This window comes from Cylas formicarius, unplaced genomic scaffold (genome assembly GCF_029955315.1).
Source record: "Cylas formicarius isolate icCylForm1 unplaced genomic scaffold, icCylForm1.1 PGA_scaffold_1__22_contigs__length_36826433, whole genome shotgun sequence".
NCBI lineage: Eukaryota > Metazoa > Arthropoda > Insecta > Coleoptera > Brentidae > Cylas > Cylas formicarius.
In genome coordinates this window covers 36,451,492-36,465,619 of record NW_026844264.1, presented here as the reverse complement: position 1 = coordinate 36,465,619, position 14,128 = coordinate 36,451,492, and the positions used below count along the sequence as shown (strand labels likewise).

The 14,128-nt window shown below is 35.7% G+C and overlaps 6 protein-coding genes across 8 annotated transcripts in view; 3 read left to right on the top strand and 3 right to left on the bottom strand.

Annotated features, from left to right (window-relative positions):
• LOC132696107 (RNA binding protein fox-1 homolog 2) overlaps positions 1 to 3,901 on the bottom strand; it is a 47,738-nt gene extending 43,837 nt beyond the window's left edge. For both annotated transcript variants that reach the window (XM_060660727.1, XM_060660728.1), the window contains exon 1: positions 3,587 to 3,901. In XM_060660727.1, coding sequence (XP_060516710.1) covers positions 3,587 to 3,598 — 12 coding nt within the window. In that variant the 5' untranslated portion in view covers positions 3,599 to 3,901. The remainder of the gene's footprint in view (positions 1 to 3,586) is intronic.
• A 1,558-nt stretch (positions 3,902 to 5,459) lies between these two features.
• Positions 5,460 to 6,042, top strand: LOC132696283 (uncharacterized). Its single transcript, XM_060661024.1, has 3 exons — positions 5,460 to 5,637; positions 5,701 to 5,832; positions 5,903 to 6,042. Exons 1-3 carry the CDS (start codon positions 5,506 to 5,508, stop codon positions 5,981 to 5,983), a joined length of 345 nt encoding a protein of 114 aa, XP_060517007.1. The 5' UTR covers positions 5,460 to 5,505; the 3' UTR covers positions 5,984 to 6,042.
• Positions 6,043 to 7,073: 1,031 nt separating this feature from the next.
• LOC132696282 (hyccin) lies at positions 7,074 to 8,734 on the bottom strand. Its single transcript, XM_060661023.1, has 5 exons — positions 8,425 to 8,734; positions 8,208 to 8,372; positions 7,622 to 8,153; positions 7,398 to 7,538; positions 7,074 to 7,342 (listed from the first exon to the last, which is right to left on the bottom strand). The coding sequence occupies exons 1-5, from the start codon at positions 8,578 to 8,580 to the stop codon at positions 7,074 to 7,076; spliced, it is 1,263 nt and encodes a 420-aa protein (XP_060517006.1). The 5' UTR covers positions 8,581 to 8,734.
• A 605-nt stretch (positions 8,735 to 9,339) lies between these two features.
• Positions 9,340 to 11,300, top strand: LOC132696090 (nuclear factor NF-kappa-B p105 subunit-like). Its single transcript, XM_060660687.1, has 3 exons — positions 9,340 to 9,662; positions 9,730 to 9,905; positions 9,961 to 11,300. Exons 1-3 carry the CDS (start codon positions 9,627 to 9,629, stop codon positions 11,261 to 11,263), a joined length of 1,515 nt encoding a protein of 504 aa, XP_060516670.1. The 5' UTR covers positions 9,340 to 9,626; the 3' UTR covers positions 11,264 to 11,300.
• Positions 11,301 to 11,330: 30 nt separating this feature from the next.
• On the top strand, positions 11,331 to 12,666 carry LOC132696091 (protein cornichon). Of its 2 annotated transcripts, XM_060660689.1 has the most exons (3): positions 11,331 to 11,878; positions 11,933 to 12,189; positions 12,420 to 12,666. In XM_060660689.1, exons 1-3 carry the CDS (start codon positions 11,729 to 11,731, stop codon positions 12,445 to 12,447), a joined length of 435 nt encoding a protein of 144 aa, XP_060516672.1. In that variant the 5' UTR covers positions 11,331 to 11,728; the 3' UTR covers positions 12,448 to 12,666. The 2 variants fall into 2 exon arrangements, with proteins under 2 accessions (XP_060516672.1, XP_060516671.1); XM_060660688.1 differs by having other exon boundaries at positions 11,933 to 12,666.
• On the bottom strand, positions 12,659 to 13,576 carry LOC132696092 (glia maturation factor beta). Its single transcript, XM_060660690.1, has 3 exons — positions 13,427 to 13,576; positions 13,270 to 13,366; positions 12,659 to 13,215 (listed from the first exon to the last, which is right to left on the bottom strand). Exons 1-3 carry the CDS (start codon positions 13,427 to 13,429, stop codon positions 12,893 to 12,895), a joined length of 423 nt encoding a protein of 140 aa, XP_060516673.1. The 5' UTR covers positions 13,430 to 13,576; the 3' UTR covers positions 12,659 to 12,892.
• Positions 13,577 to 14,128: the final 552 nt, after the last annotated feature.

The window sequence follows — 14,128 nt, the reverse complement described above, 5'->3', positions numbered from 1 at the left end:
TGTGTCCTGTGGGCTGTTTAAAGAGCTCAAACGATTCGATAGTTATGGCGATTTAATGTCCCATCGACAGGGAAACGGAGAACAGAAAATTTAAAAAAATATGTAAATTTTGATTCGCATCAATATTGTGAAATTGCGCAGAATGTTAAAATCTAATTTTTCAAAATGGATGAAATCCGTAAAATCATTTGTGGCTCTCGGAAATCTTGGTTAAATCTGTATAATTTGATAGTGGTGTGCCTAAAATTTATTACAAAAAGAAAAAGAAAACATCCTAAATAAAAATCTTTCAGTAAAATAAAGTTATCGTCAGGGTTCTACGAAAACCTAGAATCTTCAATCTTCGGTAAAAATAATTATACGACATAATCATCCTTTGAAAAAACTGACAGGTTGACGTTAAATGTGATCCATTTCGAACGTTCAAGCCAGTTGCGAAGTAAATTACGAAAAGTTTTAAATCGGCTTGAGCCACCCCGTTGCAACGAGTGTATCTATATACGCGGAGACGTTGACTTCTGAAACTGATCTTCCTTTGGTCTTTTTATGTGTTCTTTGTCAGGGGCACACATGCACGGGTCTATTTTTAAACGACGCTCCGAATAGTCTTAAATCTTGTAAAAACTGCACGCGACAGAGAAACGCAGCGGGTCCGGGTCTCTGTCTAACCACGAAAAGTAATTAATGACAAAAATAAAAGGGCAGTTGTTAATGAACAACAATAACGATAATAATAATGAAAAGCCTTTTTGAAGATCGGATAAATCGATTTTTTAAATTTATTTATAGGCATGGAAATCTAATATCTATAAGATTTTTTCATCCTTTCAACAAAACATTAACAAATGAAATGTAAAAACGATTTAAAATATATACATTTTTCCAAATTTTAAAAATTTTCGAATATTTCAATGGGTATAGTTTGTTCATAGATATAAGGAAGTGACGAATTGCTTTTGAATGGGATTATCCAAGAGTGTCATTAACATACAATGCAACGAGATTATTACCTAAAGTTTCGGAATTTAAATTCAGGTAAAATTGTGGTCCGCAATAGAAAATAATTTTATACCTACCTGTGTTTAATATTCTTTGATTTGGTATACTACTTAATTTAAGTTTATTAGTAATCATTCTTATTTCGTGTGTTGAATCGTGTGCGAATTATGCAAAATATGTGCGAGTCTAGTGTATCTCGGGGGATGTTCCCGCCCAAATGTAGAAAACACTATTCTATTGAGACTAAGGAAGTTATAAACAATGTTTATTTGATTCTCATTGAACGTCTTTAGAAGAAACGGCTATATTGACGAAAATTCCAACATCAACTGTATGGAAAATCGTGAATAATAATTTTAAGTAATTTAAGTAGGTAATAAACATTATTTGTAATTTTATTTTAGATTTAAACATAAATACATACATAAATAAATAAATATTGTTTCATATCTTTCCTAACAAAACCCCAAATAATTAAATTCTAAGCAAAGTACGGACCTGTTCAGCCATATTTCGTTCTTACAGCTTGTCCGGGTCTTCCCTTTTCCTTTTTCGTCACTTTTTTATATCTATGAACAGACTTTACCTTCCATTAAAGGTAACCACCCTTCTTTATATGGTCGGTCATTTTATACACACCCCAAAAACTTAATCTTGTCTCCCTCACTCTTGAAAATTGAAAATTTTCAATTTAATTTTATTGTGTTTCGGGAACAATTTCTGTGAGTTGGTTTCGAACGGTTTCTGGTTATTGCTGAAAGTCACGCCACAAACTTACATTATTTTATTAAATACTAGGCACCGATTAAATTCTGTAAAGCTCTATGACTCTCTGAGCTTTTTAGTGCCTTTCTGGCAATAAGAGACAGAAAACTTAAATCACGTGCGTTAAAAAAAGATACCTATCCATTCGTGGAGTCCTAAGTCCCGCTTTTGAGGAGGTAGAGGAAAAGTAATACCGTAATAGGCTCAGCTAAGCGAAACAGCTTATGAAGTATATAAGTGCGTACCTTGAACGCTGAGAGCGAATCCTTTCTCAACCAAATACTTCTCGAAGTTTGCTTTGCTTGATTTTGATGAAAGAGAAATACACCAAAAGATTTAAAATTAATAGTACAATGCATATATGTTATGCGTACCTTCGAAGCAATTGGTTATCTATAAATACCTGGTAAATACATAATGGGAAACTAGCCTGGGTTTTTACCCGATTTGGTTAGTTGTTAGTTGGTTAATAATAAAATGTTTTTTTAAAGAATTTTTTTTTATATTTTTTAACAGTTGGAACAGTTACAGTTGAATACATTAACACATATTACATACTCAAATCTAAATAGCTTAGTTGAATTTTAAACTTACTCGCTCAGCCTGCATTGGTTCTTGGCCGACTTGAAAATAGCAGTTGATTTTAGATTGGTCCTTTTCTTTGCATTTTATTCACATTCGCAAATTTGTAACGCTTCTAAGAGTATTTGCAACAGATTTAATCTCGTTAATGTCACACATTACACATTACAAGACGCGAGAAGATGAATTTTTAATGAAAATAAATTTCTAACAGATCAAATTTCTGACTTGGAAATAAATACAAGAAAAAGGCGAAAAAATGAGGTAAGGATGATGATGATGGGATTTACGTATCGTCTAAATACAAACGGCACATCGCTAGAAGCGATAAATGTTAAACTCGAAATGCACCCGAACGAACTAATGCGAATCAAAAATATTTAACTTCAGAGAAACTCGGGCAGATTTTTGTAACATTGATTTGGTTTCTTCAATTTTCTAACAGCACACGGCAGCATTAGTGCAAGTGCATTTTTTTTAAATCTCATAAAGGATTGGACTAAACGTGAATAAATTAAAGGGGAACTTTGCGCCGTTTTCTTATTAAATAGCTATCTTCACACACTTAACTCGTTTTTCACAACATTGAACGAGATCTGGGCATATTTCGCGAAAAAAGAAGAATCCAAACTTATTGACGATCCGTCAGCGGCCATACGGTTAACGCTAAAGGATAAAAAGACTAAAGATAACATCGCACAAGTTATTCAAACTTCTCCGTAAACGGAAACAACATCAGGTCCGCAGATGTGTTCCATCCTACTTAACACAAACAAACGCGTACGCTGTAAACATGACGTTGTTTTTTGTTTACCAAATTAAATAACGCGTACGTTGCAAATTTCTACCGATCTAGTTGGCGCAATGATATGTTCGGAAACGATTTATTATTTTGTCCACTCAAATTCTGCCAAGCGTTTGATCTCGGGCTCCGGCGACTTTGATCATGACCGTCGGCGAAAACCAAACCCAACAACGCCAAAAAGTCGACCGCTGGAAAAATGATTTAAAACTAATGCTGCCGAAAATCCGCTAAAAATAACTTGAAATCTAATTAAAACACCTAGTAATGAGAGTCGAGTCGCCTACTCCAACGCACGGCAGACAAACACGCATCGTTTATTCGAGATTAAAATCAAAACGACAGCGGGCAAACGATCTTTTGTTTGTGTTTTCGGAATTTATAACCTCAAACCATTAAACTTGTGCGTCGCCCGTATCGAATGTCGCCTTCACTTACCGGGTAGTACATGCCCTGAGGAGGAAGAAAAAATGCCCCGGCACCCCACAGTTTGACTGCAGTTTAAAAACAGTTCACAAGAAGAGAAACACTGCACAAGGCAAAAGTTTGGACGCTCGTTCGGTGACCGATCTGAGCCTTTTACATACGCGTTTTGATCTACGGCTATTGCGGATAAATTTAAAACAAAGAAACACCGCCCGTGGTATACACGACAACAACGCCGTTTCTTGACAATCAACTACCCTGGCCTGGTATCAGGCGGCGGAGGGGCACATGCTCGAGTTTAGCAGCCTGGCGGCACAGGCGACTCAACAAAACGGTGGGGGTAACAATCAATGAACATGAGATCGCGCGCATCTCGCAGGCAGGATAGCTTTGCGGTGGTAAGGATGCCAGTAAATTGGTCACAACGGACGATTGTTCTTTTAATGTTAAAACCACGCTGCCGGAGCAACAGGGCGTGGCGTTTGGCGTGGGTTGCGATCAGACATATTCTATAACGGTTTATGATTAACAAAAAACGTTACTACGACGCAGGGTTACATTGGAATAAGTACGCGGGCCTCTTGTGGCATCCCGATTTGGCATTTTTCGTGACCACTTAAACTTTTAATTGTATCAATACTTCGTGAATGTCACTTCTGTTTACTGTCAAACCTATCCGTCCACGGCCCTCTATAAAAAATGAAACCAATGAAATGGGCACCTTACTTGGCCAGTTGACTTGAGTCGCGAAATCGTAAAAAGAGATAGACGCAAAGCGTAACCTCGTCCTCCCAAATAGGAAATTTCTTCTCTTTAAAAAAAAAACATAAATTTAAATAAAGATGGAGTGTCGAAGCGACAACGCACATACTAATATGCACCGATGCACCGACAGTTTTTGGAAGCAGAGATCGAAGATAAAGCTTTGAAACGCGAGATAACAGATTATAATAACCAATAGATTAAATAGAAGAGAAGTAGTTGTGTTTGAAATGATCGCATCCTATGGCAAAAAATTAAACCTAAAATCCCAAGGACAAAATCACCTCGACCTTGACAGTGACCAGACACAAAAGCTTTAGAAAACAGCTTAATTGTCAAACTCCATCTCTTTCCGCACGCGCAAGCGTACTCTAATTAGTTCCCTACAACATTGTACAAAACTTATAAACTATATAAGCAGAGCAATTAACTGCCTATTCCATTACGATATAATACTTTGGCATATAACTTTCTACTTCCGTTATAGCATTGATAAATTTAGGCATGAAATTAAATCAATAAAATATTTACTTCTTTCATATTTTGTTTCACAAATATGCGCTTTTCTTGTTGCAAATTGTATTTGTAAAATGTAATTTTCAAATCCATATGCCTAGATAATTTTATGGCACGATGGCGATTTAACAAAACAGTTAAAATACCGAGACGCGCAGTGATTGCTTAAAATCAAAAATCATACCCATATATTACAATTCAACAGTTCCCACTCGAAGTCGAGCTGTAGCTTCATAAGATATTTGTTGATATCTTCCGTCGACATATTTGTTTCCTCGAAGATTTTTTTAAAAACTTGCACTTGCATAGAGTGCTGTGGCGAGTCCGCAGGTTTTAAGTTTAAATTCGTTTTAACGGTAGTGCCAACTATAACGCATGGAATATTTGGAATAACAAAAAGGAACAATAATCAGAACTTGGTTATTTATTATTGTATAATTCTCTATAGTAACAATTATGGTGATGCTGATTCTTGCCACGGTTTAATGAAGCAAATTATTTTTACACCGAAAATTACATTTTTTGCGTGCATACCTTCTTATTATGCAATTAATTATCGCACATGAATTTCATTGCCAGAGACGTGTTGAAACGCGTGCGCACAGGCGCTTATCGATCGCGTCGCACGTTGTAAAGAAAAAATTAGGATTAACATGAAAGGCACATATTATTTTATGGGCGGCGCACTTTTATTTATAACGTGCTGTTTGTTGGTAGCATTTGCTGATCAACAAAAGGTTACCTACTCCTTCACCGAATTTCCCTATAAAGAAACGAACAAAAATGTACGTTGTAACAGCGATATTTTTATTAGATTGTTTTATTTTATCAGTATCGATCGATTTCAGGAGATCATGTACAGAGAAATAGAGGCCGCTTGCGAAAGAGGATGTTTGGGTAGAAATAGAGTATCGAAAGTGCTTTGCATTAGGCAGTGTATATCGCCATCTTGCTACCGAGACTTGTATCAATCAGATTTGGTAATAACTACATAAAATAATTATTAACCTCCTATGTCTAAATAATATGAATTGTTTTTCTTTTTTTTAGCTGGAAGAGGGAGAGGTAGATGTAAGATTCAACTCATTCAAAGGATGTTTTATTCAACGTTATAACAGATCTAGACTCTAACAAATCAACATGAGTACAATATTACGCAATTGTTAACAAGTCAAAATATCAAAACCAATACCAAAAAGTAACAAGTCAAACCAGTTTAACATATGGTATGTTTGAACTACTCTCTACATTGAAAACAAATTGAACCCTTTCAAATAATACCTTTCATACCGAGAGGATGATACATTCGAATTACTGACTACATTAGGACTTTTACAATATTATGAAAGTGATATTTTACGCTTCTTACACAGCTTAGAATAATCGAGAGAGCAAATGACCTTCAGACTACATTTGTAAAGTGACAGATGAATTGAATATGGAAAACTTAGGGATCACATTTGTGCTATGGAAAATTAAAACCAAAATTCAATCAAAAGTAGTTTCTAAATATATATCCTAAAACCTTTTAGCCGACAACACATTATGTACAAAGTTTAAAAACTAACTTTTTACATATCACATTTAAATGAATGTTTATCAAAAACACCTATAAATTTTGTTATTAAGTATGAATTGGCTACATTTATATACAATACTTAAGACATCAGAAAGACGCAAAATGGTTTTAATTAACTTGCCGATAATGCCGTCCGCACTCATACTTTTAATGCCACAACCCTTTATATTCTGTCACAATTATATTCCAATGTTTAGTATTGACTAAAAGATTGATAAAAGAAGACAGTTTCTTTCACCAACTGTCAAGATAAACGGTTTTAGCAACTAATGCAAAATAAAGTACATACAGCTGATGTTCTCAATATATTAATTAAATGTAATTTACTGTAAGGGGCAAAATTGATACAATAAAAAAATTCATAGTGTTAAAAATCATGGCTCCACAAACTAGCCAGTCTTCTTGGCACATTTCTGAACTTACCTGAATGTGGTTTTCATTATGAAATCTATTTTTTATTTGGAAAAAAGTATTAATAGTTGTTAGTGACACTCATTGTGGTACATTTGAACTACCGGCCTAAATTAGAAATCTGTACTGTAGGACTACACGCATGCACATGTTTGCCAATTTAAAAAAACATGTGCATTGAATTTATATAATTTAATGCGAATTATTTTGTTACCTATAGAATTTGTTACTTCAGACTGCACTAACATGCACCGAATGGTAATTCGTGTCATTGCCCGGTAAATCCGTCAGACCGTCGTTTATGGATGTTAGTTCAACTGGCTGCTCCCCCTGAGGCACGCTCTTTTTATGTTTTTTCGACAGGCCGGGAAGTTTAGGCAAATGCTTCAGTGCAGATCCTTTGCTTTTCCCTTTGTCTATATCTTCTTGCTCTTCCGTGATCGAATCCAACGGCACTTCTTGCTGCTGCTGCTGCTGATTGTCTTGAATCGGAATATCATCTAAAAAATATATATGTTTCAGCAACTCCAGAATCCCTACCGGAAAAAAATTAACCTGGCAGTTTTTTCGTCCTGAATGATGCATTTGTTATCATTGATTTGGATATGCTGTGGGTATGAGAGGGTTTAGGGGCCACAGACACTGTCGGAGAACTTTCCAACAGATTTTTAATAGCACTACCCGTTAATAAGACCTCTAAAAAAATCATTATGGCATGTAAACGACTGAAGTGGCAAAATTTATGAATTACTAAAAATTTTTCAATAACTGGAACTTACCTGAATATGTTTCATACGTAGCTCTTAAAATAATATCGTGAAGAGCTTGCACTGCTCCACTTGCACATCGTTCGGCCCCATGGTAAACTATGTGCAACAGTTCAATCAGTAACGGGCTTGAAACTTGAATTCGTGGAAGAATACTTAATGGCTGTTGGAAGCTACACTCGCTAGCACTAGTAATGGAACTCCTCGCGCTGCCCGAACTACTACAGTTAAATCCTTGAGTTACTAACCTAGAAATACCCCTGCAAGTGAACTCAATGCCCTGAGTGACAACATTTGCAATTTGCTGATTGTAAAGGAATAACAAGGCAGTAACGACTCTCTGCCTGTTCTGTGCATTTAGACAGTCCACCTGAGGCAGGGGCCCCCAGTTCACTAATTTTGTATTACACTCCTCCCACCTGCGTAAAGAACTTTCTGCAATGAATGCGGGTTCTAGTGTACTAGAATCATGATAAATGGAGGACTGCACTATGCTGGGTATTCTAAAGGACAATGTACGCGGTTGACCCTTGGAATCTACAACCTAATAAATTAAAACGACAAAAAAAAATCTTAATTAATTGGTATGAATACTAACCTCAAGGTTATACAAGCTAACTAATAATGTTTGAACAGCAGAAAATGATCTGTCTGATAAGTGTAGGAATACAAGCACCGGTATATACTGAATGGCAAATTTTCGTAAATGAGGCTCGCCGGATCTGTAAAAATTTAATAGCTGCTGACAGACTCCGTCTATTAACTGCAATAATTTCCACATAAGTTTAGAAGAGGATGTAAATTAATATACCTACATTATCCGATTTGTATTTGTGCGGTTCCGTAAGGACATTATAGAGAGCTACCATTACTTCGTAGTTATGTTCTTGTTCGGTTGAATATGTATGTATTTCGCTTTCTGTTAAAGACTCAAATTCATCCATCCATTCAAAAACCAAAGCGTAAGCCATGATAATACGTATGATGGAATTTAAAAGCGAATTAACAAACTGGTCCTCTTAATGCCGCGCGTGCACAATACCCGAAGCATAAGCGCAAACGGAAAACTGAAAAATTTATCTGAAAACCCAATGTTCCAAAACAAACTTTAAATGACCGACAAAGATAAATGACAAATCTTATTGAAAAAGGAAAAAACAATTCTAGCCTCTTCTTTCTTTTCCAAAACTCAATTTACAAAGGTCATTTGCCCATTTCGGAATAATTCAAAATTAATATATATGATATGTGATATATCAAACAACTACCCGAATATTCCGAAAAAACGTTTTTTGAATTATTTTGTTAATTGTTCGCTTTTATTATTCGGGTTAAAGTTGAACATTATTTAAGCTGTGCTTGTAACCAGTTTGATCTTAGCACTCGAGGCAAGCAGAACGAAGAGTTTTTTTTTAAATATCAAACTTATTCTGTGGTGGAACATTGCACGCGGCGGTTTAACCTCCGTTCGTTCCCTACAGAATCCGTTGTATCGTCCAAAAATTTTGAAATCGGTCTCCACTGAGTAGATTTAGTGTTTTCAGTGTTTTGTGAACGTTGTAAAGTGATAATCGTCGCCGATCCCTTCGTTTTTCCCCGTTCACGCCGGTATAGAGGTCGGATGGGCCCGGATGGTCCGAGGCGGAAGCGGGGGATGTCGGTTTTTTTTTGGTATCGGTCAAATTTGTTTTTTTGCTAGTTGAGCAAATATTGGTTATGTCTTCTTTGTACGTGTTGATCCATGACCAAAAGCGAAGATCCTCGACGGAAGTCGGCAATGGGCGAATGATCCTAGCAGTTTTGCCCAACATTTTTTTGTGAAACGCATACTTGGAATATCAAACATTAACCTAAATTGTACATAAAATCCCGACGTATTTAATTTTGTTTTATTTTATTTAGCAGACTATTTATCACAACATGGCTCTTTTGTCTGGTATTTGTTTAGTATGTTAAATATTAAATATAGTGTCAGACAAGTAAACGATTCAAAGCAGTACAACTGTGCGGTTTTAAAATGTCTTCTGATAGCGATGAAGAATTTTACCCCATTGTACGTTTTGTGAGACTGTATTCTGAAATACCTATTGGCTCATTATATATTCCCACGCAAATTATAGGACTATTCAGCATCAGACATGATTTATACAGATCCCCGTTTAGTTTCCGGCCTGTTGAAGGCAGTGTTGGACGAAGACATATGTAGAATTAAATGCGTGCTTGCTCAAGGCAGATCCGTAAATGTGAATGATAACAATGGTAACACCGCTCTTCATCTAGCGACGATAAGAAATTTGTAAGTCGACACATTTTTGTTATTAACGTTAATAATCTTGATATTTTAAGTTTAGGCCAGAAATTATAGATTTTTTACTGTCAGTTGACAATATTAATGTGAATGCAAGGAATGTTTGGGGCCAAACGCCCTTATATATAGCAGTAAGGCAGACATTTTCCGATATTGCAGCAAAGCTGATTCAAGCCAATGCAAATGTAAATTTGCCTAGTTGGGAAGATGTAACTCCTTTACATTTGGCTACCGCTAACCCGCAACTAGCTTTAGTTCTAATAAAAAATGGTGCACACATTAATGCACAAGATTATAGTGGCGAAACACCTTTACACGAAGCTGTGTCAAGAGGGCATCTAGAAACTGTTTGTATGCTCTTATATTTTAACGCGGATGCAAACATAACTTGCGAAAATAACCTAAACCCCTTCATGAGATCATTGCTTAATGGTCATCACGGCATTCAGTCAGTGTTAATTGAGTACGTTTCAGATTTTAATACAACTGCTATAGACGGTTGGACTACTTTAGATATAGCGATAACTCATAATACTCCATATCTCGAAGAAATTATTCGCAGAGGTGCTGATATCAACTATAAACATCCGGAATTAAATGCTTTTCAAATGTGCTGCTCCTTACCAAATGAGAAAAATTTTCGACTTATTTGGAATAAATTTGAGTATCAAAAGCTCTCCGATGATACAAGTTACTGGGGCAGTATCGTAAACATCGACGACATGAATATGGTGCATGCGTATGCATGTATAATAATTGATACAGGAAATGTAAAACCGTTTGTTGAAGAGTCAAAATTCTTACCGGAACTTGGCTTCCTCTACGTTTTAGAACCCGCACAAAAACAAGATTGGGCAACTACTCTTCCCAAATTTGTTTATTTACTATTAAGCTACGGTGTTATTCCAAATAGCACACATATGGACACGATTTTCCAGAATTTCCCTCATTGCGAATTATTTTACACCATGTTACATATGGATGTTTCTATCACAGGGACTTCCATGACATTTGCAAGGCTTATTTATGATTGTTCTTTGACAGTGGATAAATTCATTGAAAAGATCCAAGAGCAAGTAGCAATTAAAGGGGTTGCGTTTTATGAGGCAGAACTTAAGCAGCTTGCTATTCATCTGAGGCATCCAATATTACATAATCTTCTGGGCTTAACTCCACAAATACCATCCCTCCTTGAATTAACAAGAAATAAAATTAGAGAATACTTTTATAGCCACGGCTTAAAAAGTTCCAAAGAATTTTACTCTGTCATTAATTGGCTACCAGCACCGAAAATATGCAAAGAAATTTTATCATTCAAGAGGCCAATATATCTCGAAACCTGGTAATTGTTAGATTATGACACGTTCTGTCTTATTTGCTTAATGTTTCCAATAAAATCTTCAAATACTTTGTTTTTGCAGTCAGTGTACATTTTTCCGTTGGGCATGTTTATTGGGGCCACACGCTCCCTCGGGAGGATAGTTAAAATCGCGATTTTTTTTTTAACTAATTTCTTGCGAGTGACCTAACCAACTCGAACACGTTTCATGTCTTTTTTTATATTGACCGATCAAAAGCTGAATCCGCGTGAAAGAAATATCCGAAAAATATGGTTATCAAGTGGCACTATTCTCTCCAAATAGACAATAACAAGCAGTAATATGATTCTTTGTTTTCGGCTTTTCCATACTCTGTAGAGAAATGAACATTAATGTTCTGTGGGTGCAATAATCTTTGTCGAATATGTTAACCTATTCATTGTTAAATCAATTTCGGAAAGTGGATTAATCGTAAAACTAAATCTAAACAAGATGGCTTTTAACTTTTCTGCTTTGGCATACATAATAGCTTTGATTGTGGACGCGTTTTTGATCTTTTTCTCACTTTTCCACGTAATCGCGTTTGATGAACTGAAAACGGATTACAAAAACCCGATTGATCAGTGCAATAGCTTAAACCCTGTAAGTTATAGTGACCATTTAACCAATAATTACTTAAATATATTTTAATTGCAGCTCGTTTTACCAGAATATATCCTGCATATAATATTCAACGTATTGTTTGCGATAGCGGGGGAATGGCTATCCTTGTGTGTTAACATTCCCTTAATCGCGTACCACATAAATAGATACAGGACGAGGCCAGTAATGTCCGGTTACGGCATTTATGACCCCACTAGCATTATGAATGCTGATGTACTAACAAGGTGTCAAAGGGAGGGATGGATTAAGCTAGCATTTTATTTGCTCTCATTTTTCTATTACCTCTATGGGTATGTGATAGCTTTAGAAACGGCAAATTTAGAGCACACGTAACTGACACTTAAGTATTCAATTTTTGAAGTTTTATTGTATTGTTGGTGTCTATTCCGTAACTTTCGATATTTAGAGCAAATGTTACAGAATTCAAATGAAATTGTTGAAGTTGTAGAACAGACGCCTCCACAGGGATATTGACACTAGAACCGAAATCCCTGACTAAATGAACATCTTTCTGTTGCAGAATGATTTACTCGTTAATATCGTCCTAGTGGATGTCTGGCAAATGTGAGCCCCAAGAACAGAAAGATAAGCCAGTGAAACATGGGATTTCGATTCTGTTGTCACAATTAATTTGTTAAGCGTTAAGAATTCTCCTCAAGAGTGATGTAAAATTCATATTCATTTAATGTTTGAACCATGCCTACTCCAGTACATCATAAGCAATGTTTAATATTAGGGATATTGAATTGTAAATAAAGACTTACCTAGACTAATTAATGTTTTATTTAAATAAGACAATGCTTTTGTAAAAATTTGAAGCGATATATACAAAATTTAAATTATACAATTTGGAATGTATGTACAGAGTGAACTTCCAGTGTAAAATGTAGGAACCAGTTATCCTAAATTATAACAAAATAATAATGACTAAAAGAAAAAACTGCTTCAAAAATCTAATGAGAAATTGTTCTTAACCTTGTGTTTTTAGAATAACTAATTCCCGAGCTTAGACAATAACCATTCTTCCGTCAAGTCTTCCAGTTCTCGAACTTCATAGGCTCGAGAAACATCTGCTTCTTTTTGAAGAGCTATTTTAGAGCCAGCGTACATCATCTGCAGTTCAGCATGACTGTCTCTAGGCGTAAAAAATATAAAACACAAGGGGTATGACACCCGCCCATCTTTGTGTTCTTGTTTATAAGATAATATAATGTATCTTGGTTGATGACTCGCAAGGCTTTCCTGCAAGTCTTCAATGGTCGTGTCTTCGAGAGTGTCATCAATTACTATTTGCTGTTTTTCTCGGTCTACTTTCACTAAAAATAAAACGTTACTTGATTGTCGAAACGAAAAATTAAAATTCATCCTACACACAAGCGCCCTGGTATATTGGGCCTTGCTGAACCGAAACTCCTTCAACGCTTGTTTTACTTCCGAAGTAATTTCGCAGATATTTACTTGACCCGACTAAAAGAGCAAAGTTTTAAGCACCAATCCCTTGAGAACTGCAAATTTATATCTATTTACCATTTTCTGACATGTAATTTCTATCCATCCGTTCCTGTCGTCATAGATAATTGTCTATTATGACTAATTCGTGATCTGAGCATAGCGAAAGGAAAATGCTGAAGTGCACATCTCTAAATTAAAATTATTTGAACAATTTTCCCTGTAGATGTAATTAAAATTAATCAATTTTTTTTTGTTTGAGAAGAACCTTAATTTGTTCACTTTCGCTAATTCTCTGCAAAGCGCCAGCTTTAGTTCACTGTCGTCCATTGATCTTACATTATAAAATTCTAAAAATAGGAAGAAGACAAATAAAGAAACCACAAATTAAAGTAACACTTTTTGAAAATTTTTGATACCATCCCGTAGTCCTAAGTTTATACACACTATAATTCAAGTCGATATTTGGATTTAGTTTGTGTGATTTAAAATGCCTGGCCGTACATGTGCCGTAGCTGGTTGCAGAAACAATCAGCTAATTTTAAAAAGAAATGGTGCGCGAAAAGTCATCTTTCACAATTTCCCTGCCGCAAGGGACGTACCCTCACACGCGGCACAAAAGGAATGGATTTTCCGATGCAATAGAGCAGATAAATTTAATGTTAAAAATTCATGGGTGTGTTCAGATCATTTTAATGAAGAAGACTACGAGCGTGACCTTAAAAACGAGTTGTTAGGTTTGCCTTTAAGGAGGAAATTAAAAAAGAACGCATATCCCAC

Coding starts and splice junctions, on each gene's coding strand:
- LOC132696283 (XM_060661024.1), top strand. CDS start 5,506: ATGAAAGGCACATATTATTTTATGGGCGGCGCACTTTTATTTATAACG. Junction 5,638..5,700: donor ATAAAGAAACGAACAAAAAT/GTACGTTGTAAC, acceptor GATCGATTTCAG/GAGATCATGTACAGAGAAAT. Junction 5,833..5,902: donor ACTTGTATCAATCAGATTTG/GTAATAACTACA, acceptor TCTTTTTTTTAG/CTGGAAGAGGGAGAGGTAGA.
- LOC132696282 (XM_060661023.1), bottom strand. CDS start 8,580: ATGGCTTACGCTTTGGTTTTTGAATGGATGGATGAATTTGAGTCTTTA. Junction 8,373..8,424: donor ACAAATACAAATCGGATAAT/GTAGGTATATTA, acceptor AAATTATTGCAG/TTAATAGACGGAGTCTGTCA. Junction 8,154..8,207: donor TTAGCTTGTATAACCTTGAG/GTTAGTATTCAT, acceptor TTAATTTATTAG/GTTGTAGATTCCAAGGGTCA.
- LOC132696090 (XM_060660687.1), top strand. CDS start 9,627: ATGTCTTCTGATAGCGATGAAGAATTTTACCCCATT. Junction 9,663..9,729: donor ATGAAGAATTTTACCCCATT/GTACGTTTTGTG, acceptor CGCAAATTATAG/GACTATTCAGCATCAGACAT. Junction 9,906..9,960: donor CTAGCGACGATAAGAAATTT/GTAAGTCGACAC, acceptor TTTTAAGTTTAG/GCCAGAAATTATAGATTTTT.
- LOC132696091 (XM_060660688.1), top strand. CDS start 11,729: ATGGCTTTTAACTTTTCTGCTTTGGCATACATAATAGCTTTGATTGTG. Junction 11,879..11,932: donor AGTGCAATAGCTTAAACCCT/GTAAGTTATAGT, acceptor TTTTAATTGCAG/CTCGTTTTACCAGAATATAT.
- LOC132696092 (XM_060660690.1), bottom strand. Junction 13,216..13,269: donor ATATACCAGGGCGCTTGTGT/GTAGGATGAATT, acceptor TTTTATTTTTAG/TGAAAGTAGACCGAGAAAAA.